The sequence below is a fragment of the Salvelinus namaycush genome, chromosome 1 (genome assembly GCF_016432855.1).
Source record: "Salvelinus namaycush isolate Seneca chromosome 1, SaNama_1.0, whole genome shotgun sequence".
In the NCBI taxonomy this organism is placed as follows: domain Eukaryota; kingdom Metazoa; phylum Chordata; class Actinopteri; order Salmoniformes; family Salmonidae; genus Salvelinus; species Salvelinus namaycush.
In genome coordinates, this window is record NC_052307.1 from 28,422,388 (window position 1) to 28,447,516 (window position 25,129).

The 25,129-nt window shown below is 42.3% G+C and overlaps 1 protein-coding gene across 4 annotated transcripts; it reads right to left on the bottom strand.

Moving 5' to 3' along the window:
- Positions 1-3,898: 3,898 nt before the first annotated feature.
- Positions 3,899-21,853, bottom strand: LOC120025316 (RNA-binding protein EWS-like). 4 transcript variants are annotated; one of them, XM_038969986.1, is made up of 16 exons: positions 21,790-21,853; positions 15,191-15,227; positions 15,001-15,052; positions 14,677-14,806; positions 13,794-13,989; positions 13,316-13,578; positions 13,005-13,170; positions 9,880-9,917; positions 9,233-9,265; positions 8,872-8,987; positions 8,005-8,134; positions 7,688-7,807; positions 6,033-6,165; positions 5,842-5,927; positions 4,432-4,675; positions 3,899-4,342 (listed from the first exon to the last, which is right to left on the bottom strand). In XM_038969986.1, the coding sequence occupies exons 1-16, from the start codon at positions 21,803-21,805 to the stop codon at positions 4,306-4,308; spliced, it is 1,797 nt and encodes a 598-aa protein (XP_038825914.1). In that variant the 5' UTR covers positions 21,806-21,853; the 3' UTR covers positions 3,899-4,305. The 4 variants fall into 4 exon arrangements, with proteins under 4 accessions (XP_038825914.1, XP_038825859.1, XP_038825785.1 ...); XM_038969931.1 differs by having other exon boundaries at positions 13,316-13,575; positions 14,677-14,809; XM_038969857.1 differs by having other exon boundaries at positions 14,677-14,809.
- Positions 21,854-25,129: the final 3,276 nt, after the last annotated feature.

Sequence of the window (25,129 nt, forward strand, 5' to 3'; positions counted from 1 at the left end):
CTGGAACTAAGGGGCCTAGCCCGAACCATGAAAAACAGCCCCGGACCATTATTTATCCTCCGCCAAACTTTACAGTTGGCACTATGCATTGGGGCAGGTAGCATTCTCCTGGCATCCGCCAAAGCCAGATTAGTCCGTCGGACTGCCAGATATGGTGAAGCGTGATTCATCACTCCAGAGAACGCGTTTCCACTGCTCCAGAGTCCAATGGCGGTGAGCTTTACATTACTTCAGCCGATGCTTGGCATTGTGCATGGTGATCTTAGGCTTGTGTACGGCTGCTCGGCCAATGAAACCCATTTCATGAAGCTCCCGATGAACAGTTATTGTGCTGACATTGCTTCCAGAGGCAGTTTGGAACTCGGTAGTGAGTGTTGCAACCGAAGACAGACGATTTTTACACGCTACGTGCTCCAGCACTTGGCGGTCCCGTTCTGCGAGTTTGTGTGGCCTACCACTTCGTGGCTGAGCTGTTGTTGCTCCTAGACGTTTCCACTTCCCAATAACAACACTTACAGTTGACTGTGGCAACTCTAGCAGGGCAGAAATTTGACTAACTGACTTGTTGGAAAGGTGGCATCCAATGACTGTGCCAAGTTGAAAGTCACTGAGCTCTTCAGTAAGGCCATTCTACTGCCAATGTTTTTCTATGGAGATCTCATGGCTGTGGGCTCGAATTTATACACTTGTCAGCAACGGGTGTGGCTGAAATAGCCGAATCCACTCATTTGAAGGGGTGTCCACATACTTTTGTATATATAGTGTAGCTCTCTAGGAGCTGATCTTCTAATGTTATTATAAAAAAAATTAAGGTACAATTGGAAAGGGAGAAGGCTGATCCGAGAGCAGTGCTGCTTCTTTCGATCCTATCAGTATTGACACTTTTCAACGACTCACTTAGCGAACCTCTCTGCGTAGTGTTTTGGGAAATGCGTGTTAACATCTTCGGCCGTTGTAAGAAAGTTGCATCGTTAAAACATCGTATGCCTAAATTCCATCCCTAAAGGAAAATTGGGCACTGGCCATATAATGGATAATCTGTGGGGGAACTCCACTTTACCAGCAAGGTTGGGGAGTAACGGATTACATGTAATCTGTTACATGTAAAGGATTACAAAAACGGTAACTGTAATCTGTTACATTAACAGCAAAAATATTGTAATCGGATTACCGATACTTTTGAAAAACTAGATTACTTCGAGGATGACTTTTAAATTCAGAAAGAATGTTAGCGAAAAAAATATTTGACACTTTGTTTTCTCAATGACATTCAAATTTAAAAAAGGCGAAAATTTTAATTTGTTCCACCTGAGCGAGTCTGACCACAAATCAGAGACCACCACTATGATGACACACCAAATGTGTTTGATGGATCGCGGGAAAAGATCAGGAATAGGCTTTTGTTGGCTACAGTCCAAGTAATGTCTTCCAATGGTGCAACTGCTGTCGGCATCCACATATTATGCAATTTGAATTAAGGTTTGGAGGTAAGGATGACAGTAGTGGTGTAGTCTACGGCGATACGGATATCACTTACTATTGATATCTACATAGCGCATTGATGTGAATCACACTGCTGCTCTCTCATTTAGCTATTTGCACTTTACGGATTGTGGTTGTTGTGGATGGCTGTTCACAAATCTAAATGTGTATTTGAACCCAATAATAGTTGAATTCAAGAAGTTCAAGAAGCTGCCTATCAGTCATTGTTTTTGAAACCAGTGGGCAGCCAGTAACAAATGCGCTCTTGCAACAGTTGCGTAGTTCGGATCCAAACCTATGGAATAAGTGTGGCTTTTATTGCTCAATCTAATTAATGCTGATTAAAAAATATATCCAATGGACACATGCTCAAACTTGCACGCCTTGATAGACTTAAAAGGGCAATCTGTAGTTGCTACATTTTGGGATTTATAAATATATACAGTACCAGTCAAACGTTTGGACACCTACTCATTCAAGGGTTTTTCTTTATTTTTACTATTTTCTACATTGTAGAATAATAGTGAAGACATCAAAACTATGAAATAACACAAGGAATCATGTAGTAACCAAAAGTGTTAAACAAATCAAAATATTTTTTATATTCTTCAAGGTAACAACCCTTTGCCTTGATGACAGCTTTGCACTCTTGGCAAAGCATGCCATTCCATGAGCACAGCATTTATTTTTCAACTTGAATCAATGATCCCAATCAGTCCTCCATGACAACAAAATCATAAACAGTAGGGCTGGCTAATAAATCCTTTGTTTTGGGGTCATGCTCAGGTGAAACAATTTGGCTAATCTATACTTCTATATTTCCATATCCTATTCTTGAAGATCAAGGGGTATAACATTTATTGGAATGACTGGAATTCTGATAAAATTATATCTTTACATTAAAAACCAAAGTCTATCTTATTATATGTAGTAGAAAGCGATGGGTTAGAAGAAGCCTACATAACCAACCCATCAAGTAAAATTTAACATCCATATATGGCCAGCTATGTAAACTTTAACATTGATTTATCCTGCAACAGATGTAGTTCAATTGGTAACGTTGTCTTCTTCTAATGCCTCTCAAGGGGAAAGTGATCTAAAAGTAACAATCTGATTATGTTACTGATTACAATGACAGGTAAAGTGTAACTAACGGATTACATTTAGAAAGTAGCCTACCCAACCCTGTCTACTAGTGATGTAATCCTTCCCTCAAATGAGCATACGTGCACATCCCGTTAAGAATGCTGGGGAGATTATCCTTTTCATGGGTCAGACCCAAGTGTCAGGGCGAAGTTGCTTCCCAACAAGAAGTGACACTTCAATATAAGATTATAGGTCGTTCTTTGTCAATATGAAATAGATAAGCCTAGTAGTTACCTCTAGTCTTAAATACAAACAAACTTGATTTTTGATTCTCTGCCAACTCCAGTTTTTACAGACAGGGCCAGACAAGCACTGTCTGTGAAACGGCTGCCCCATGCTTGGCTCAGCACATGCTCTGCGTGCGATTTCAATTTCAGTATGGATAAAGGAGGGCCTTGTTTTGATTGGGAAAATATTTGTTTCTTTGAGAGAGACATGTTGGTTGAGAATTTTTTGGACCGGGATAAATCAGTTTTTATGTGTCAGACAACTCGCAGTGATCTGTTCCCCAGCATGAGCAACTGGATACCAGTCCTCAAGGAACTCGGAAGCGTGAGCTGTGACCGGACTTCACCCACACACAGAACATTGGTCTTTAATGACAACACTTTACCACAGCACAATAAATGCACCCTGGCTGTGCGGTCAGTGATTACAGGCAAACAAAACTGGATTATAAATAACTGACACAACTGGTATATTTAAACAAAGCCAATCAATTCATTTTCATTGGGAAGAGAAGGGTGATTATCAAAGGGCTCAGATCACTGTGGACATATGCTGAACAGATGCAAATGTGGTATCAGTCACAGACAGGGATGGCTGACATCTGTGGTTAATAACATCCATTGTTTCTTGATTGGATTGGGAGGTTTCTCAAAAGACTAAAAGAAAATGCAAAGACATCAAGGCAATTCTGTAAAGCAAAGCAGTTGATCTTCATTCTTACTGGTAAATGTGCAGTTTAGTTGTCAAACTCGTTCCACAAAGCAGTATTGAAAGTGTGTTCATTGACTATGATTGCAATACAACATGAAGACAAATGTCACAAACCACAGTTATATATTATTCTTTGTGGCTTTGATAGCTGATGACAGCTGCTGTATCTTCAACAGTTGTTGGTCAAACAGATCATGCCAGCATTCTTTCAAAGCTGCATATTACAGTGCCTCCTTGTTGACAATTCTGAAAGAGAACACTGCTGTAGGTGTAGAGCTGTGAAATGCTGTACAATTCCTACTTTTCCCACCATTTGAGAACCAAGAAGATGACAAATGCAAAAAGTCAACCATTCATGATGCCTCATAACAGCAATGGATCTGAACTTATTTTAGCATCAAATCAGGGTGGACATTTTATTTTCAAAATTGTTTATCATTACACAGCTATGGGAAGGAGAAGCAATTACAATTAAAAAAGAAGTCTCATGTTTTACAATAAACTGTCAAAATCAGTCTGTACATCTAAGAAATGCAAAAAATAAACTTGCACAAGTCAAAATAACTGAACCAAGGGTAAACAAAACTATAAAAAACTAAACGTTTAACTACGAGTTGAATGAAACTGCACCAGAGTATTTCAAAAGCAGTTCTATAACCATTAATAAAAACGGAATCATAAATTAATTTCATTTTAAAAATCAAATCCTGCACTAAATGGAAAATTCAAATTGCTGTCTCAGTAAGGTCGGTCTCTGCGTTCCTGGCGATGGTCCCTATGAGAGGAAAAGCAGTAATTTAGTGTCCAACAAACATAGTAAGTAATACATGAGTATGATGAAAGCAGTCCAACATGTTCATTTACCTCATATCCATCTTGCCTGGGGGCCCCCCCATTCCTCCTCTGCCCATTCCTCTTCCTCGGTCCATAGGCGGTCCTCCCCTGCTAGACCCTCGGAATCCCCCTCGGTCCATTCCACCACGTCCCCTGAATCCACCGCCACGGTCACCTCCCCATCCTCCACGGAAGCCTCCAGGCCCTCCTGGCCCGCCACGGTCCATCCCTCTGCCCCCACGCATCCCCATGCCACCCCTGCCTCGATCACCACCTGAACAAAAATCACACAAGACCCAGTTAAGCTTGCCACCAGGCTATCGTAGACAGGCACACGTTAACAGGAAGGGAAACACAAGATTATTAAACCTAGTAAAAAGTAGTATTCCCAGTGCACAAAGAGCAAGCCACTCCAACACCAAAGCTTTCAATTACAGTAAACAGTGCTAAACATGGATGGTTTCATGTTTCCCCAGAGTTGACACTAATCTATACTGAACAAAAATAAACATGCAACAATTTCTAAGCTTTTACTGAGTTACATTTCATAAGGAAATAAATAAATTGAAATAAATTCAATGGGCCCTAATCTATGGACTTCACATGACTGGGCAGGGGTGCAGCCATGGGTAGGCCCACCCACTAGGGAACCAAGCCAATCAGAATGAGTTTTCCCCACAAAAGGGATTTAATTACAGACAAATACTCTCCTCCCCCCCCCCCCCCCCCGCAGTTGATCCCACAGGTGAAGAAGCCGGAGGTGGAGGTCCTGGGCTGGCGTGGTTACACGTGGTCTGCGGTTTTGAGGCCGGTTAGACGTACTGTCAAAGTCTCTAAAACGACGTTGGAGGCAGCGTATGGTAGAGAAATGAACATTCAATTCTCAAGCAACAGCTCTGGTGGACATTCCTGCAGTCAACATGCCAATTTTGCAAGCTTCCTCAAAACTTGAGACATCTGTGGCATTATGTTGTGTGACAAAACTGCATTTTAAAGTGGCCCTTTATTGTTCACAGCACAAGGTGCACCTGTGTCCTGATCATGCTGTTTAATCAGCTTCTTGACATGCCACACCTGTCAGATGGATGGATTATCTTAGCAAAGGAGAAATGCAAACTAACAGGTATAAACACATTTGAGAGAAATAAGCATTTTGTACGTATGGAACATTTCTGGGATTTTTTATTTTAGCTCATGAAACATGAGAACACTTTACATGTTGCGTTTATTTTTGTTCAATTTAGTACAACCGCTAAGCATGGACCCTGAAGTCTAGGTGTTAAACCTGTTTGATTTGGCTGTGTTACATTGCAAACATTAAGATATGTGAAACAGGGAAGGTAATTCAGCCCTTGTTGCTCAAATAACACAAATTGTTATAATGGTTCCTGTCTACAGTTGAACCAGGCCCTAGTGCTGCTGTGCCAGTGACCGCTGTACCTGAAGGGGGCCCAAAGCCCTCTGGTTTGGGAGCTTTGCACTGGTTACACTCCATCCTCCAGGAAAAGTTCTGGTTGCCACAGCCCCTGAGAAGGACAACCATTCAGTGATATACACAAAAACCACTAACTGTAAAGTTAATAAAAAAAAAAAAATGGGAAAGGGAAAACTCTTTCTTGAGAGGTCCTTACTGGTTGGGGCACTCCCAGTCTCCAGCTCTCTGCTGCATGTTGCCACCTGGGCCACCTGGCCCACCTCTGCCCATACCATGTGGTCCTCCTCGTGGGACAAAACCTCCACGCTCTCCTCCACGGCCCATCATGCCTGATAACACACACCAGGGGTTGTTTCAATAGTTCATTATATTGCCATGGCAAATGTGGGGCAGCTATATATACTGAACAAAAATATAAAAACGCAACATGTAAAGTGCTGGTCCCATGTTTCATGAGTTGAAATAAAATATCCTAGAAATGTTCCATACGCACAAAAAGTTTCCCAAAAATTTGTTTGAATCCATGTTAGTGAGCATTTCTCCGTTGCCAAGATAATCCATCTAACTGAAAGGTGTGTCCTACCAATAAGCTGATTAAACAAAATGATCATTACACAGGTGCACCTTGCACTGGGGAAAATAAAAGCCCACTAAAATGTGCAGTTGTGTCCCACAACAAAATGCCACAGATGTCTCAAGTTGAGGGAGCGCGCAATTGGCATGCTGACTGCAGGAATATCCACCAGAGCTGTTACCAGATAATTGAATGTTCATTTCTCTACCATATGCCGCCTCCAACATCATTGGAGAATTTGGCAGTGCAGACCACGTGTAACCATTTCAGCCAAGGACTTCCACATCTGGCTTCTTCATCGGCGGGATCATCGGGGACCAGCCACCCGGACAGCTGATGATCCTTTGGGTTTGCACAACCGAAGAATTTCTGCACAAACGGTCAGAAACCGTTTCAGGGATGCTCATCTGCGTGCTCATCGTCCTCACCAGGGTCTTGACCTGACTGCAGTTCGGCATCTTAACCCACTTCAGTGCGCTCACCGGCACGCTGGAGAAGTGTGCTCTTCACAGATGAATCATGGTTTCAATTCTATAGATGGCGTTGTGTGGACTAGCGGTTTGCTGATGTCAACATTGTGAACAGAGTGCCCCATGGTGGCGGTGGGGTTACAGTATGGGCAGGCATAATCTACGGACAATGAACAAAAATGCATTTTATCGATGGCAATTTGAATGCACAGACATACCGTGACGAGATCCTGAGGCCCATTGTTATGCCATTCATCCGCCGCCATCACCTCATGTTTCAGCATCATAATGCACAGCCCCATGTCACAAGGACCTGTACACAATTCCTGGAAGCTGAAAATATCCCAGTTCTTCCATGGCCTGCATACTCACCAGACATGTCACCCATTGAGCATGTTTGGGACGCTCTGGATCGACGCGTACGACAGCGTGTTCCAGTTCCCACCAATATCCAGCAACTTCACACAGCCATTGAAGAGGAGTGGGACAACATTCCACAATCAACAGCCTGATCAACTCTATGCGAAGGAGATGTGTTGCGCTGCATGAGGCAAATGGTGGTCACACCAGATACTGACTGGTTTTCTGGTCCATGCCCCTACCTTTTTTATAAAGACATCTGTGATCAACTACTGCATATCTGTATTCCCAGTCATGTGAAATCCATTAGGGCCTAATTTATTTATTTCAATTGACCAATTTCCTTATATGAACTGTACCTCAGTAAAATCTTTGAAATCGTTGCATGTTGCATTTACATTTCTGTTCAGTGTATTTTCAGTGTCATTCTCAAAGAAACATTTATACCTCCAGGTCCTCCACGGCCCATCATGTCACCCCTCATGGACATGCCCCCTCTCATTCCACCCATCATGGGCTTACGGCGAGCCATGGACACCTTCAGTCTCCTGCCTTGGTACTCTTTCCCTGTTGAGGTCATAAACAGAATGTAACAAGAATAAAGAGAAATGGAGAGAAAAAGGCAAGAGTTAATGGTCATTACTAGTATTATAAAGTACATTTCAGTGCACATCAACACAAGTCCTGATATGCATTCATTTGGATGGTTCAAGGCTAGAATCAGAGTAGGCTGATGCAGGTTAAAAAGGGCCAGTATGACCTACCATCAAATAACTCCACAGCAGCTTTGGCAAAGGAGGGCTCCTCGTAGGACAGTGTGGCATCTCCCTTGGGCTTCCCTGAATCATTGTCTGTGTAGATGTTGATGGCAGGCTTCCCCAACCTCCGGTTCATCTGAACAAAAGAGGAATTCATCACTCAAAAGTCAACCTACCCCACCATTAACAGTTATCTGCTGTTGCCATTTTTTGAGAACATTTTTTAGAGCATTCATTAACTTTTCAGTCATCTAATTAAATGAGAACAAGACAACACAAACACTGGCTATACATACATTGAAAAAAAATATACAACACAACATGTAAAGTGTTGGTCCCAGAAACTTTTGTGCACAAATTTGTTTACATCCCCGTTAGTGATCATTTCCCCTTTTCCAAGATAATCCATCCACCTGACAGGTGTGGCATATTAAGAAGCTGATTAAACAGCATGATCATTACACAGGTACACCTTGCACTGTGGACAATAAAAGTCCACTAAACTGTGCAGTTGTGTCACAACACAATGCCACAGAGGGAGCGTGCAATTGGCATGCTGACTGCAGGAATGTCCAACAGCTGTTGCCAGAGAATTTAATGTTCATTTCTCTACCATAAGCCGCCTCCTATGTCTGCAGTACGTTGGATGCATATCTGTATTCCCAGTCATGTGAAATCCATAGACTAGGGCCTAATGAATTTATTTTAATTGACAGATTTCTTTATATGAACTGTAACTCAGTAAAATATTTTAAATTGTTGCATGTTGCACTTATATATTTTTTTCAGTGTACATAAGCATGTTTTGGAAGAGACAAATACAACTTAATGTGTGTCTAAGTTGAGGTCCTTAGATTGAGAGACTGTCCTCACCCTGATGGCTCCAGGGTCTTTGAAGAAGATAGCCATCTCCTCCAGAGTGGCGCTCTCTGTGAGTCCTGTGATGTAGATGGTGCTGTTCTCAGAGTCATCCTGCTCCTCAGGGCGCCCTGAACAGAGAACTACCATTCAAAAAAATGTACAGGAAACACTACAGCTACACTTCCACTACACTGTCCTTATTCATCTCAGATTCATAGCATAAGCCATTAAGCCAAGAAGTTGGACCAAGATCAATGCAACAAAGCCTTTCAGGCAGATACAAACCAGTGGGATAAACATTCAAAGGTTAGCAATTGATCCTTCAATGCTTCTGATCTATGATATAAGTGTTGGTCATTTAGTATCTGCTTACCCATGTTACGCACTGCCCCGTTGTTCATGGGTCCTGTTTACCATCAGGCGAGGGGGAGAGAAAAAAAGCCAAAGTCAGTTTGTGTCACTCAAGTCCTCTGCTAAATTGCTGAAGAGTATTTGAAGTGATAACACAGACACAGTCCTCCAGAACACAGGCGTCAGACGTTTTTGAAAATATATTGATCATGATGTAAATAAAAACCTCAGACCCGTTTGTATAAAAATGTGTGCCATAAGAAAATGTCCTAAGAAACCACATAATATTAACCCCCAAAAATACCAGGGGTTTGGCTCCATGAAATTGTAAATGCAAAACCATTTTTCAAAACTGACATTTCTTGGCAGCAGTCATTTGTCATTAATATGTCATTGTGAAATAAGAGTACCTTGCTCTTCAAGGTTACCTTAGGCAGTGAGTGATATAAACCAGAGTAAAAAGTACCCCTTTCCAAACAGATGTCTCAGACATTTAAACTGGATACCCTTCTATTTCCATCCATTCTAATAGCCACCTATATATTTGGCTACCCCCCCAAAAAACGCTGCACACACCAATGTAAGGGCTTAGGTAAATGCTCAGCGCGTACATGCTCTAGTAGGTAAAGGTCTGGAGTGGACAAGCCAGTGTAATACTCGTTAACTTACCACCGGGCTTATTGAAGCCACCTCTGTCTCCAGCGACGCTATGGGGGAATAAATGGAGATATGAAGGCGATTTCCCTTTTAACAGCCACTTCCATGCATGGAGCCCCATGGCTCGTTTGGGGAGGTTGAAGGAAACAGTTCTGACTAGTTCATTTAACAACCCCCAACATGCCTACACAGTCTATGCAATCCAGTTAATGGGAATGAAGGAATTAACAGCAACTATATGGCATCATTCCTTTACTAGAAGGCTTCTTAATGACAGCATTTGATAGCAGAAACTGGCTACTTTGGAGCTAGCTGAGGGGAGTTAAATCTCTACCTTTGGGGAAATACGGGACAGAATCCCAGGAATTTGTTACAAAGGAAACCTTTTTAGATGCATTCCATATGCAGTTTAATAATGACTAGCCTGGAGATATTATACTGACAAGAGATAACTTACAGATACAGTTAAATATGTGGAAAGCTAGTGCATTATGTCCAATTTACAGTTGAAGCAAATGGCTATACGAGTTAAAACAAATGATTGACGTTGTCAAATGCAATGCATCTGAAATATTAAACAAAAAACAGGTGATTACAGTCACCTTTGAAATTAAAACCAAAAACACACCATCCATATACATTATTTTACAAAAACATGAATTTAAGTTAAACAATTCTAATAAATACAGAATTTAAACTTGACCATGTTACAATGTTCACCAAGGTAAAAGTAATAATTCAATTTGTATAGTAAAATCATCATTTTAAAGAGTTTCCCAGCATGCTTTAGACAGCACCATCCTCATCTCTTGGATTTAAGGCAGAACCCAAATCTCTGTGGTTTAACCCCTTCGGTTGTTTAAGCTGCCGGCTCTGTATTGAGTACAGGTACTTTATAGAATATAGATGGGTTTACATGGCTCTCACTGTTACCTGTAGCGTAAATGTGACAAAGCATGTTAAAAAGGTGTTCATTTGATTAAACAAAACATTTGTAATCCAAACCACATTTAAAAAAACTAAAACACATAAGGGGCTGGTTTCCCCAGACACAGATGAAGCGTAGTCCTAAGACTAAAAAGCATTCTGTGCATTCTTTTTAGTCCAGGACTAGGCTTACCCTGGGAAACCGGACCCACAACATTTTGCCCTAAAAGCTATACTGTATGAAAAAGTAAAACAGGAGTTACATATGAATGCCAAATTATTATTTTTTCTTTACCCTTTTTCGTGGTATCCAATTGGTAGTTACAGTCTTGTCTCATCGCTGCAACTCCCGCACGGACTCGGGAGAGGCGAAAGTCGAGAGCCGTGCGTCCTCCGAAACACAACCCAACCAAGCCGCACTGCTTCTTGACACAATGCCCGCTTAACCCGGAAGCCAGCCGCACCAATGTATCGGAGGAAACACCGTACACCTGGCGACCAGCGTCAGCGTGCACTGCGCCTGGCCCGTCACGAGTCGCTAGTGAGCGATGGGACAAGGACATCCCTGCCGGCCAAACCCTCCCCTAAACCGGACGACGCTGGGCCAATTGTGCGCCGCCCCATGGGTCTCCCAGTCGCGGCCGGCTGCGACAGAGCCTGGACTCGAACCCAGAATCTCTAGTGGCACAGCTAGCACTGCGATGCAGTGCCTTAGACCACTGCACCACTCGGGAGGCCCATACCACATTTCTTGACTACTTTAAGCAATGTTAACAGAGAAAAAAAGCCTACTTTCAACTTGAAAACATGACAAAATCATCAATTGAGGTTAAGAAATGTGACACGTGTCACGTAATTAATAAAAGACTGTGCCTTAGACAAAGGTGGAATTATTCACTTTGATCCTCTCTTTAGGGAAAGCACATAGCCATGTACTGAATAATATTAATATAATATAAGCCTAGAGCAAAACACAATTGAACATATGAGTCTGGTGTGACCTAGTGAACATGCGCCAATTTTTTTTTTTTTCTTGTTCCAGGGATATTACCTTCAGCTGTCTGATACTCAATGGGATCAACCTCACCTCAAACTCTACAATGAAAACATAGGTGCCATCATAATGCCCAGAAAGCTTGAACAATAGATGTAAGGCTCCAGGTTGCCAGTTTAGTACCAATAACCTACAAGGGGGATAACTTTAGTTCTGCATGGATGTATCCCGTAGAAATGTACTTTATCTCTTTTCCAGGGAAAAACTCCAAATCCCAAATGTGCATTACCCTCAACTTAGTATGCAATTAAACTCCTTGGTATAGGCAATCAATGTGTCTTGCTTATTAAACAAATGTAAGTTATTTTAGAAGATCTGCCCCTGGGGGTCGTGAGCCAAAAAGGGCCCCCGAAATATTGTCCAAAATTAGCTAATTGGACAGAAAGGGGCACACCTCCAAACAACAATGAGAAAAAGCTTGTCTTGTATTGCAAAGGTTGGTTAACTTAAAGCTAAGCATTTTGTGGTTTCAAGATGTAAGTAATCGATTAATATGAAATAATACTGTTATATGTCAACACAAGCCAAAATTTGAGGTAAATCAGTTAGCAACTGAACTTCCATAGTGCATTCTCCCAAATACCTTCTGGGTCAGCTTTTAAAAAAGAAAATCAGAGTTGGATTAAATAGGTACGTTTTTATACCATCTTAAAATGTATTTAACCCCACAGCAATCATTTAAAAAGGTGCCGTGTGCCCGCCAAATCATTGAAACCTGCAGCAGTAACCCTGAAGCCTTGTAAATAGATGGACCATAATCAATGCTATAGATTATATACACCTGTAAAGCTGTGGTACAGCAAAAAGGGATATCTGATTGAATAGTTTACAACTCCAGCTTTCTGTTCACAAATGTCAGTTCCAGCTCTTTGATTCATGAAATCATATTCCTTCTTACCTTTGGCCACTGTATGGCAGGGCTAAGAGTTAGTACCCACAAATGGACAGTCCCTTCATGATACTTTTTGTAGGCATTAGATATTTGATCCTACACAAGGTAAACAGTGACTTTACCCACTAATAAAATATGTCTATTTTACCTTTGTAGGGTTAGAACTTGACCCAATTAATGTTTAAGGGGAACTTCAAACTCAGCCCTGCTCAGCCTGGCCGCAGCACCTGCAAGTTATGTTGAGCAAAAAGGAGAGTGACTTACCCCATGCCTCCACGGCCCATGCCCCCACGTCCCCTGCCACCGTGCATCATGCCGCCCCTGTCATAGCCATCCCTGGGTGGCCCACGGCTCTCCCCTGCCCCTGGGAACCTAGCAGGGTCAGAGCCAGAGTAGCCAGAGCTGCCTCTGCCCTCCTGTCCATAGTTATCTACAGAACAACATGAGGATTAGCGGAAATGCCCTTGTGTGAAAAATAATGAACATCAACATGACTAAGACAATAACTAGCAGGTAGGCCTATTGCAATGCTTGTGTGTGTGTGTTAAAATAACAGGGGAGACCACTAGTCTTACTGTAATGGCTTGACTGGTTGTAACCACTTTGAGGCCCACTTTGTTGTCCATACTGGCTGCCTGCAGGCTGCCCGTAGGAACCTGAGGCCTGAGGAGGGTAGGCCGCGGCAGGGGCCTGTTGCTGCTGAGGCGGGGGCTGCTGCTGCTGGTACCCACTCTGCTGCTGCCCATAGCTTCCCTGCTGGGCCTGGTACCCACTCTGCTGCGCGGCATATCCCCCTGGTTGGGAGTAGCTGCTCTGGCTGTAGCCAGCTGGCTGGCTGCTGGCATTATAACTCAAGTGGTTAGGGACGGGCAGGGATTGAATGGGTCATAAAGAGTGCTACACAACTATATGTTTCTTATGGGTTGACAGCTGCAACTTGTCTTCCACTGTGTACAAACTGAAATCAAGAAACATAAACAAAATATAGTGTAACATTCACTGCATCACAACCTCCATTACACCCTGGTCCTAATGTGAGACTAGTTAGCCTACCTCTGAGGTGCAGTGGAAGCAGCCTGCTGGCTGTAGCCAGCGTAGGCAGACTGGGCTGCATAGCCTGGCTGGGAGCCATAGGAGGGCTGAGAGGCAGCGGGAGCAGCAGCAGGAGTACTCTCATATCCACTGGCTCCATAACCCGCGGCAGGCTGGGAGTAGCCATGGGCACTGGGCTGGGCAGCAGGGTACCCAGCTGTGGTCAAACAGGAAATGGTTTAATTGAAGAAGGTGTAGATAGATCATTCCAGGTACAACCCGGTTAGAATTTTAGTCCAGAACTACCCAAATGAATGAAGCAATCTGTTCTATTTGGATCACACTATAACCACTGTGGACTTCTACAACCTGACAGAGAGCAGCACTGATGAAGAATATTAAATGGCACAGAATACCATTGTGTTATTAAAAGTGTGTTAGAATTAGTGTTAGATATCGGTAGATGAATACCATTCTGAAGGGTCTATAAATAGTGTCAAAGAAATCTATCTTCTCCAGGGTTCAACTAGTCTACTCACAATACTATAGTCTACTACACATGATGCGAAATATATTACATGGATCTATCCAGCCAGCCATTGAACACTTTGTATAGACTTAGCCTAAGTGGCATGAAATGGATAGAGATGCATGAAAAGTAATCTGTGTCAAACCTGTTTTATTCCCAGCTGTAACATGAAAGCAAGAGGAGAAAAGGTTCACAGTTCAAAAATGGTGACTCGGGTTGAAACTGATCCTTTTAAGGTCCTCAAAGCACATTTGCAGTAATATAAATACATGATTGACATTACATGTGGTCAATGGTTAGAGGCATGATGGACAATTCTCATTCCCTTCCACCAAAATTACTTTTGGCCAATCATTTGATCAGTTTGAAACTGACCTGGTGCTGGTTGCCCATAGGAGGAACCATACTGCTGCGCATAGCCGCCAGCAGAGGGTGCTGCCTGTGAGTATCCGGTCTCAGCTGCAGCAGGCTGGGCATAGGACCCATATCCTTGCTGGCTATAACCCTGCTGAAATACAAAATATTATTTTATAGACCGATAGATAATGACAAGTACCGTGGGAAAGATGGCAAGCTGTCCTGTGCTTCAGTTCAAACTGTATGCAAACATGGAATGAGATCATGGCAGTATTGTGGGTCTCTGACCATCATTCCAGTTTGTGTAATTCATAAATGGCCTTGTCTAAATATAAAACTCACCTGGGCAGATTGTCCATAGCCCTGTGAGGGCTGAGCAGCATAAGAGCCATACCTGCAGGGACACAAGATCAATCATTCATCTCGTTTCTGTAGATCATAATTAATTGCACCAAATAACAAACACCCATTCCTCTGGATTCATTCGAACACTTATCTTAGTAGCACACAACCTGCATGTAGAAAAACTTACCCCTGCTGGGCACCGGCCTGGTTGTAGGAACTGTAATCTGTAAAAGAAAATGACAAAAGAAATGACTAGTCTAACAATCAACAACAGTCCTACAGGCTAGTACAGTATCAAAATCCACTTTGGACTCATGAGAAGAAACTACTCATGTTCACTGGGCAATAATCTTGTGTAGACCTTCGGCAGTGCCAACCAGGCCAGGCCACACAATGGGAAAATCTTTCAAGTTCAACAGTCCTTGAAAAGAGACAAAGCATTCCTGCTATTCAACTCTAGCAAGGACTGACTAGTGATAGTTGTTTGCCGTTATGTTGTGGAGGCCATCACGCATTTGCTTGCATAACTAACGTTACGGTAGTTGGCTAGCTAGCTACCTTTATTTAAACTAGCTACACAAATTGGCTAACAAAGAAACAAATGTGGCTAGATTAGCAAGGTTGTACGGAAAGGCATACACTAGCACAAACAGAGATCCTATTAAATTACTAGAGGAGCTATATCATGACCCCTCAAAGTCCCAGAATGGGGAGAAAACAGCAGCAGATGAAAGGTTCAAACAACGGCATACTAATATCCCATAACTCTTTGCAACAGTGGGACCAGCTATGCTGGTTAGCAATGGTGCTGATTCCAGATTTGTAACAATGCCGTCTTAACCTGTATTTTTGACCTAGACCCATGTCTAGGTTGAAGATGGAAAAATGAAGACAACGGCGTCACAATAATGCAGAGGTTCTACCACTCTGAATCAACCACGGGAAAAGCTCAAGCAGTGTAGCTAGCGCTGCCTAGGTAAAAGGCAAGCGGTCTGAAGCAGATCATAAGGTTGGTGGGAAAAAAATAGCATTTTAAGCTAAAGCCAGAAAAAACTTTGCCTTGGTGACAGTGTTGCACACTCTTGGCATTCTTTCAATCAGCTTCATGAGGTAGTCACCTGGAATGTATTTCAATTAACAGGTGCCTTCTTAAAAGTTAATTTGAGGAATTTCTTTCCTTAACTTATTCGATAGGGGGCGGTATTTTGACGTCCGGATGAAAAGTGTGCTCAAAGTAAACTGCCTGCTATTCAGGCGAAGAAGCTAGGATATGCATATAATTGGTAGATTTGGATAGGAAACACTCTGTTGAAATAATGTCTGTGAGTATAACAGAACTGAAATGGCAGGAGAAACCCAGAGGACAAACCATCCCCCACAAAAAAAGATTTAATCCTACCACTGATTTCAATGGCTGGCACTTTTATAATTGGACGAAATCGTGCCCGGTTGCAGTTCCTAGGGCTTCCACTAGATGTCAACAGTCTTTAGAAAGAGTTTCAGGCTGGTTTTTGGAATAATGAGGCAGAAATTGTAGTTTTTCTAGGTGGCTCCCATTTTGGCTGTAGTGTTTCCAAGCGCGTGAATGAGAGCGCGTTCTTTGGTATTTTTCTCCGACAAAGAAAATAACGATTCTCCGTCTTAAATTGTATCGTTTATTTGCGTATTAGGGTACCTATTGTTTGATTATAAACGTTGATTGACTTGTTTGGATAAGTTTATTGGCAACGTTTGGGATTCATTTTGTATGCATTTTGAAGGAGGGAAACCGAGTGGATTATTGACTGAAGTGCGCCAGCTAAACTGAGTTTTTATGGATATAAAGAAGGACATTATCGAACAAAAGTATCATTTGTAATGTAACTGGGACATTTTGGAGTGCCAACAGAAGAAGATCTTCAAAGGAAAGGCATATATTATATCGCTATTTCTGACTTTCATGTCGCAACTCCCTGGTTGAAAATGATTTGTTTTGCGCTTGTGTACTGGGCGCTGTCCTCAGATAATCACATGGTTTGCTTTCGCCGTGAAGCCTTTTTGAAATCTGACATGGCGGCTGGATTAACTTCTTTGTGATAGGGGGCAGGATTTTCACTTTTGGATGAATAGCATGCCCAAATTGAACTGCCTCCTACTCTGTCCCAGATGCTAATATATGCATACTATTATTAATATTTGATAGAAAACACTCTGAAGTTTCTAAAACTGTTTGAATGATGTCTGTGAGTATAACAAAACTCATATGGCAGGCAAAAACCTGAGAAAATCCAAACAGGAAGTGAGAATTCTGAGACTGGTCGATGTTCAACTCATCGCCTATTCAATCCCCAGTAAGATATGGATATGTTTGCACTTCCTACGCCTTCCACTAGATGTCACCAGTCTGTAGAACTTTGAATGAAGCTTATACTGTGTTGTGGGGCCGGATGAGAGGGGAATGAGTCAGTGGTCTGGCAGATTGCCAGTTCCTGGTCACGCGCATTCCACATGATATCGCCTTGCGTTCCATTACTTCTACAGACCCGAAGGAATTCTCCGGTTGGAACGTTATTGGATATACATGATAACAACATCCAGAAGATTGATTCTCTACTTAGTTTGACCAGTTTATTCGACCTGTAATATATAGAGTTCGCCTGCATCTGCGCGAGCATTTGGACATGTGCACTAAACGTGCTAGCTACTTGGAGATAAGTAATGGACATTATCGAACAAAACAACGATTTATTGTGGAACTAGGATTCCTGGGAGTGCATTCTGATGAAAATTATCAAAGGTAAGGGAATATTTATGATGTAATTTCGTATTTCTGTTGACTCCAACATGGCGGAGAAATGTTGTTATATCTGAGCGCCGTCTCAGATTATTGCATGGTGGGCTTTTTACGTAAAGTTTTTTTGAAATCTGACACAGTGGTTGCATTAAGAACAAGTGTATCTTTAATTCTATGTAAAACATGTATCTTTCATCAAAGTTTATGATGAGTATTTCTGTTAATTGACGTGGCTCTCTGCAATTTCTCCAGATATTTTGGAGGCATTTCTGAACATGGCGCCAATGTAAACCAAGAATTGTGGATATAAATATGCAAATTGTCAAACAACACATACATGTATTGTGTAACATGATGTCCTATGAGTGTCATCTGATGAAGATCATCAAAGGTTAGTGATTAATTTTAGCTCTATTTCTGCTTTTTGTGACTCCTCTCTTTGGCTGGAAAAATGGCTGTGTTTTTCTGTGGCTATGTACTGAGCTAACATAAATCGCAAGGTGTGCTTTCGCCGTAAATCCTTTTTGAAATCAGACACTTTGGTTGGAGTAACGAGAAGTTTCTTTAAAATGGTGTATAATACTTGTATGTTTGAGGGATTTTAATTATGAGATTTGTTGTTTTGAATTTGGCGCCCTGCAATTTCACTGGCTGTTGGTTAGGTGGGAAATATCCCAGAGATGTTAACAAAGAGTTAAGCTTTATTTTGATGTATTGCACTTCGAAATCCATTAAAGCCAAGATAACCCAAAGGTCACTATTGTGACTAGGTAGGTCCGACCACCATTAATCAAATAAGAACTGTCTTATAAATGAGGGTTATTTTAGATGACACATAGATATATAGTTAGCTAGCTAACTATAGCTACTGTTTTGCTATGTTTTTGGGGAAGAACTACATTGTTTTCGTCCATGAGCTAGCCAGCTTTTTTTATGACCAGCACAACTTTACCAGCATCATAGCATAAGTACCGATGAATCGTTGTGACATATGAAATACGAGTGATAGCATAATCAATGTGTAATTGTGCAAAACATTTATGAACGCGTTAAATTATTATTTGACGTGCAGTCATATTCAGGTCCTGATTGGTCAACAAGCTTAGACGACACGTCAAAGTGTTATTTGGCGTGTATCTTTTAATGACACGCAAAGACCGAAACGGCGTTCCATAGAAATCCTGGCTGAGAATGAACAACGAAACAGCACAGCAAGTAAGTGAAAGAAATAGGTTTTGATTATGTTTTACTGGTAATGGAGACATACGTAAATGCCAACAAAATACACTGCTCAAAAAAATAAAGGGAACACTTAAACAACACAATGTAACTCCAAGTCAATCACACTTCTGTGAAATCAAACGGTCCACTTAGGAAGCAACACTGATTGACAATAAATTTCACATGCTGTTGTGCAAATGGAATAGACAAAAGGTGGAAATTATAGGCAATTAGCAAGACACCCCCAATAAAGGAGTGATTCTGCAGGTGTACTGGCCTGATGTACTGGCCTGTCTCCTGGTAGCGCCTCCATGCTCTGGACACTACGCTGACAGACACAGCAAACCTTCTTGCCACAGCTCGCATTGATGTGCCATCCTGGATGAGCTGCACTACCTGAGCCACTTGTGTGGGTTGTAGACTCCGTCTCATGCTACCACTAGAGTGAGAGCACCGCCAGCATTCAAAAGTGACCAAAACATCAGCCAGGAAGCATAGGAACTGAGAAGTGGTCTGTGGTCACCACCTGCAGAATCACTCCTTTATTGGGGGTGTCTTGCTAATTGCCTATAATTTTCACCTTTTGTCTATTCCATTTGCACAACAGCATGTGAAATTTATTGTCAATCAGTGTTGCTTCCTAAGTGGACAGTTTGATTTCACAGAAGTGTGATTGACTTGGAGTTACATTGTGTTGTTTAAGTGTTCCCTTTATTTTTTTGAGCAGTGTATATTTTTGGTCAGTGTGTGTGTGTAACCTTTATTTAACTAGGCAGGTCAGTTAAGAACAAATTCCTATTTACAATGACGGCCCAGACGACACTGGGCCAATTGTGCGCCGCCCTATGGGACTCCCAATCACGGCCGGATGTGATACAGCCTGGATTCGAACCAGGGACTGTAGTGACGCCTCTTGCACGGAGATGCAGTGGATTAGACCGCTGCATCCATGCGTGTGTGTTAACTATTTAACTGTACTAGAATGATTAAAAGGCCGCTAAAATGTTAAATATCAGTTAACATTTTTTTGGCAAGGAAAATATTGGATATCGGTCAAAAATGTAATATAGGTGCATCAGTAGTTTATATATATAATATTTTCTTTACACTCCAGATCACAGGAGGCTGCTGAGGGGACAATGGCCCATAATGGCCTGAATGGAAGAAATGGAATGGCATCAAACACCTGGAAACCATGTGTTTGACACCATTATACTCAAGTCAATTAAGGTGCCACCAACCTCCTGTGCTCCAGATACAAACAAACAATGACTACATCTCATCTGCCCAGACCCACATGCTCACAACCATTCTTAGTGCCTGCATTATTGTTTGCTACTTGGTCTTAAATTGTACCAATTTGTTTTTCCTTGGATGCCTATGCTATTTCAATAATAAATAACTAGATTTTTTCATTGTGTCAATGATGGCAGATTGATTGACTTCCAAGTTTGTTTTTGTTAACACATGTTTTTTTCCAAGATGGGTGATGAGAAAATAATCATCCAGCCCATTGGCTACCTCACTACAACCCCCATATGCCATGTCTTGAAATATGCAGACAGGCAGATTAAAAGTCTACATTATAATACTTCGGACAGCCAACTTTCTAGCCCCTCCCACAACTTCATAGCATTCCCAGACAGCATGGATTATTGAGTCATTATTACTTTTACACTTAAGACATGACTGTAGAATTTCTGAATTTAGTCTCTTGTATTATACATTCTAACATTAATTTATACTGGATTAAGCATACATTTTTGTTAACTCGGTTATGCACCAACTTTCCCTCCATCTTGCGCAAACATCAGTTCTTTTTAAGTCTTGGTTGCAAAAGTTGTTGTTTTTTTATTCTAAGAGCGCTAACGTCAGTAGTTATCAATGGCGCATGCCAGGAAGTAAAATCAGGAAGTTAACCCTTCAATCGGTGCTGCGATTTTATAAGTCAACTCCATCTGACAATACAAAAATAAATTCCATTGCATGAGCCACATCTGTTAGCATCATTTGAATTTACATTCTACGTTACCAAGGAAATCCAGTCGATAGGACATTCCAAATTATTTTGGAAATTGCATCACAATTACCAGCCTTATTTCTATGGTCCTATCATCAACTGATTTCAGACAGCGTGTGGAGCGACTGCATCGTTTGAATAGAATGTTGGCAGTTCATTTGAAACATATATGAATTAATTCATCTAAAACTGGCTACCTAACGTTAGCTAACAAAGATACAGTGCAGATAACATTACATTCTTAAAATACATGATTTTACACAATCACAGGTCTGAGAAACAATGGTTGACTAAGTTCCTGACCAAAATGGCTGACCTTTAGAGCATCATAAGAGTCATGTAGGTCCTAGAATTCAAATTCGGCAGATGCACGTGTGTGGTCAGAGTTTGTGTCCCGCGCCCCGGCATCATGGCTAGATGGGGCCTACTGCCCTAGATTCTACATTAGCCAACGTCAACTAACGAAGTAAACTCGTTCATTCCCCATTCTCCGGCTGGCCGATTAAACTCAACTCCATGATTTAAATCGAAGAGTTTCGTAAGCTAGGCCAACGTTGGCAAACGCAACGCGTTAGCTAGCTAGCTCGCTAGCTAAAGCTCGCTAGCTAGCTACCGTACATATTTAAACGTTCGCATTAGACCTACATATTAGATTAAAACACATACATTTGATGTAACTATTGATAAATATGTACATTTCTTTACATGGTCAATAATATCTAAAGGATTCATGCAAAATGACACAATAAAATAGACCGAGAACGAAACCCACCAGGTGCTGACGCCATCTTCGTTTCGTCTGATGTTGGCGCATGCGCGTAAACGAGTGGATGGATGAACTTGTGCCGCGTTGAAAAAAACGGGGAACCCGGGGGAAAAAACGAGCACCGAATTGGAAAAATCGATTTGAACCGTCATCCAACTCAGAATTCCAACTCGGGAACTCGGGCCTCTTTCTAGAGCTCCGACTTTCCGACTTTCCGACCTGAAGACCACTGACGTCGTGATTTGACCTCGTATTTTTCCGAGTTCCCAGTTGTTTTGAACGCGGCATCTTTCTCGAGCACCGAATTTCCAAACAGAATATCACTGAAGGCATGATTCTACCTCGTATTTTTCTTCCTTGGAACAACGTTTCTGTTAAGTTGATGGTGCTGACGTGACATTCCAGCCGGGCTCAGTTTAGGCCCAGGTAGTCTAAAAGCAGATATGGAGAATTTGATATTACCCCTGAATAGGGGTATTTCTACTTGCACATCATTCTCTGCTATTTATCAAATTTATTTATATAGCCCTTCTTACATCAGCTGATATATCAAAGTGCTGTACAGGAACCCAGCCTAAAACCCCAAACAGCAAGCAATGCAGGTGTAGAAGCACGGTGGCTAGGAAAAACTCCCTAGAAAGGCCAAAACCTAGGAAGAAACCTAGAGAGGAACCAGGCTATGAGGGGTGGCCAGTCCTCTTCTGGCTGTGCCGGGTTGAGATTATAACAGAACATGGCCAAGATGTTCATAAATGACCAGCATGGTCAAATAATAGTAATCACAGTGAACAGGTCAGGGTTCCATAGCCGCAGGCAGAACAGTTGAAACTGGAGCAGCAGCACGGCCAGGTGGACTGGGGACAACAAGGAGTCATCAGACCAGGTAGTCCTGAGGCATGGTCCTAGGGCTCAGGTCCTCCGAGAGAGAGAAAGAAAGAAAGAAAGAGAGAATTAGAGCGAGCATACTTAAATTCACATAGGACACCGGATAAAACAGGAGAAATACTCCAGATTTAACAGACTGACCCTAGCCCCCCGACACATAAACTACTGCAGCATAAATACTGGCGGCTGAGACGGGAGGGGTCAGGAGACACTGTGGCCCCGTCCGACAATACCCCCGGACAGGGCCAAACAGGCAGGATATAACCCCACCCACTTTGCCAAAGCACAGCCCCCACACCACTAGAGTGATATCTTCAACCACCAACTCGACAAGGCCGAGTATAGCCCACAAAGATCTCCGCCACGGCACAGCCCAAGGGGGGGGCGCCAACCCAGACAGGAAGACCACGTCAGTGACTCAACCCACTCAAGTGATGCACTCCTCCTAGGGATGGCATGGAAGAGCACCAGTAAGCCAGTGACTCGGCCCCTGTAATAGGATTAGAGGCAGAGAATCCCAGTGGAGCAAGGGGAACCGGCCAGGCAGAGACAGCAACGGCGGTTCGTTGCTCCAGTGCCTTTCCGTTCACCTTCACACTCCTGGGCCAGACTACACTCAATAAAAGGACCTACTGAAGAGATGAGTCTTCAATAAAGACTCAAAAGTTGAGACTGAGTCTGCGTCTCTCACATGGGTAGGCAGACCATTCCATAAAAATGGAGCTCTATAGGAGAAAGCCCTGCCTCCAGCTGTTTGCTTAGAAAGTCTAGGGACAGTTAGGAGGCCTGCGTCTTGTGACCGTAGCGTACGTGTAGGTATGTACGGCAGGACCAAATCGCAGAGACAGGTAGGAGCAAGCCCATGTAATGCTTTGCAGGTTAGCAGTAAAACCTTGAAATCAGCCCTTGCCTTAACAGGAAGCCAGTGTAGAGAGGCTAGCGCTGGAGTAATATGATACATTTTTTGGGTTCTAGTCAAGATTCTAGCAGGCGTGTTTAGCACTAACTGAAGTTTATTTAGTGCTTTATCCGGGTAGCCGGAAAGTAGAGCATTGCAGTAGTCTAACCTAGAAGTGACAAAAGCATGGATACATTTTTCTGCATCATTTTTGGACAGAAAGTTTCTGATTTTTGCAATGTTATGTAGATGGAAAAAAAGCTGTCCTTGAAACAAGGAAAAGAGAGATCAGGGTCCAGAGTAACGTAGAGGTCCTTCACAGTTTTATTTGAGACGACTGTACAACCATCAAGATGAATTGTCAGATTCAACAGAAGATCTCTTTGTTTCTTGGGACCTAGAACAAGCATCTCTGTTTTGTCCGAGTTTAAAAGTAGAACATTTGCAGCCATCCACTTCCTTATGTCTGAAACACAGGCTTCCAGCGAGGGCAATTTCGGGGCTTCACCATGTTTCATCGAAATGTACAGCTTATCTTTTACATTCTGTGATTATATACCTTACCTTTGTTTAAAGATTGTCCATCCTTTATTGGAGTGTTGCAGAAAATAAAGGCTATAGGGATTTTCAACTTCCCCCCTGCTTGGGCCTATGTTCCTTACTACTCCAGGCACAGAGGTGAGAACAACAGTAGCTTGTTCAAGTCTGAATTACTACTACCTAGCCTTGGAATGGCAGAGTTGGTTGCATGAGTGAGTATTGTCACATGAGACTTTGTTGTTTATTACAGATTTGGGTCGTTCCCTCAGGCGGCTCCCTCTAACCTTTCACCCATGAACCCACAGCCTTGGCCAGCGCCTGTTCCTCAATGGCTGATGAATGGGTCTGAAGCAGTGTCAGAGGCCCAGTTATTGGAGGAGCAGATGCTGAGGACGGGGGTACTGGCATCCTTACAGGATGTCCCGGAGGAACCAGGGGCCAAAGTGGAAGTGTCAATGTCCTAGTGTCCTCTCTGAAGTCAGTCAGGTTTACTAGGGTATTTACTAGTAAAGAAGAGCATATTTGTTGTAGCCTGTATGTATTATATTTTATAGAGTAATTTATCATATAATGCTTAGCTGATTCCACCCAAAAGCAAGCTGTGATCAAACATGCCTGACTCATCAAATAAAATAATTATATTGACATCTTTTTTTTAAGGCTTCAGCAACTGGAGAAGATGGAGTTTCCTACAGATAAAGCTGTGGTGGCACTGGATGCCACTAGACAGTTAGATGGCGCCATCTCCCTGCTCATTGATGACAGAGTTGGGGAGGAGGCTGTGATGACATCCAAAGAAAAGAGCCCCTGCCACCAAGGAATACCTGAGGCCTGTCAGATCAACACATAGTGGCCAACTAGCAGGAGCTTGGAACAGAAGGTATGATTTAGCATCATGATATTGTTATTTGCTTGGGTTTTACTGAGCTGAACTTGTGTTAAAATGTACCCTGGGGGCTAAAAGGAAAAGTCAAGAGTACCCAAATAAATGTAATTATGAAAAGACTGAGGACAATGAGCCTG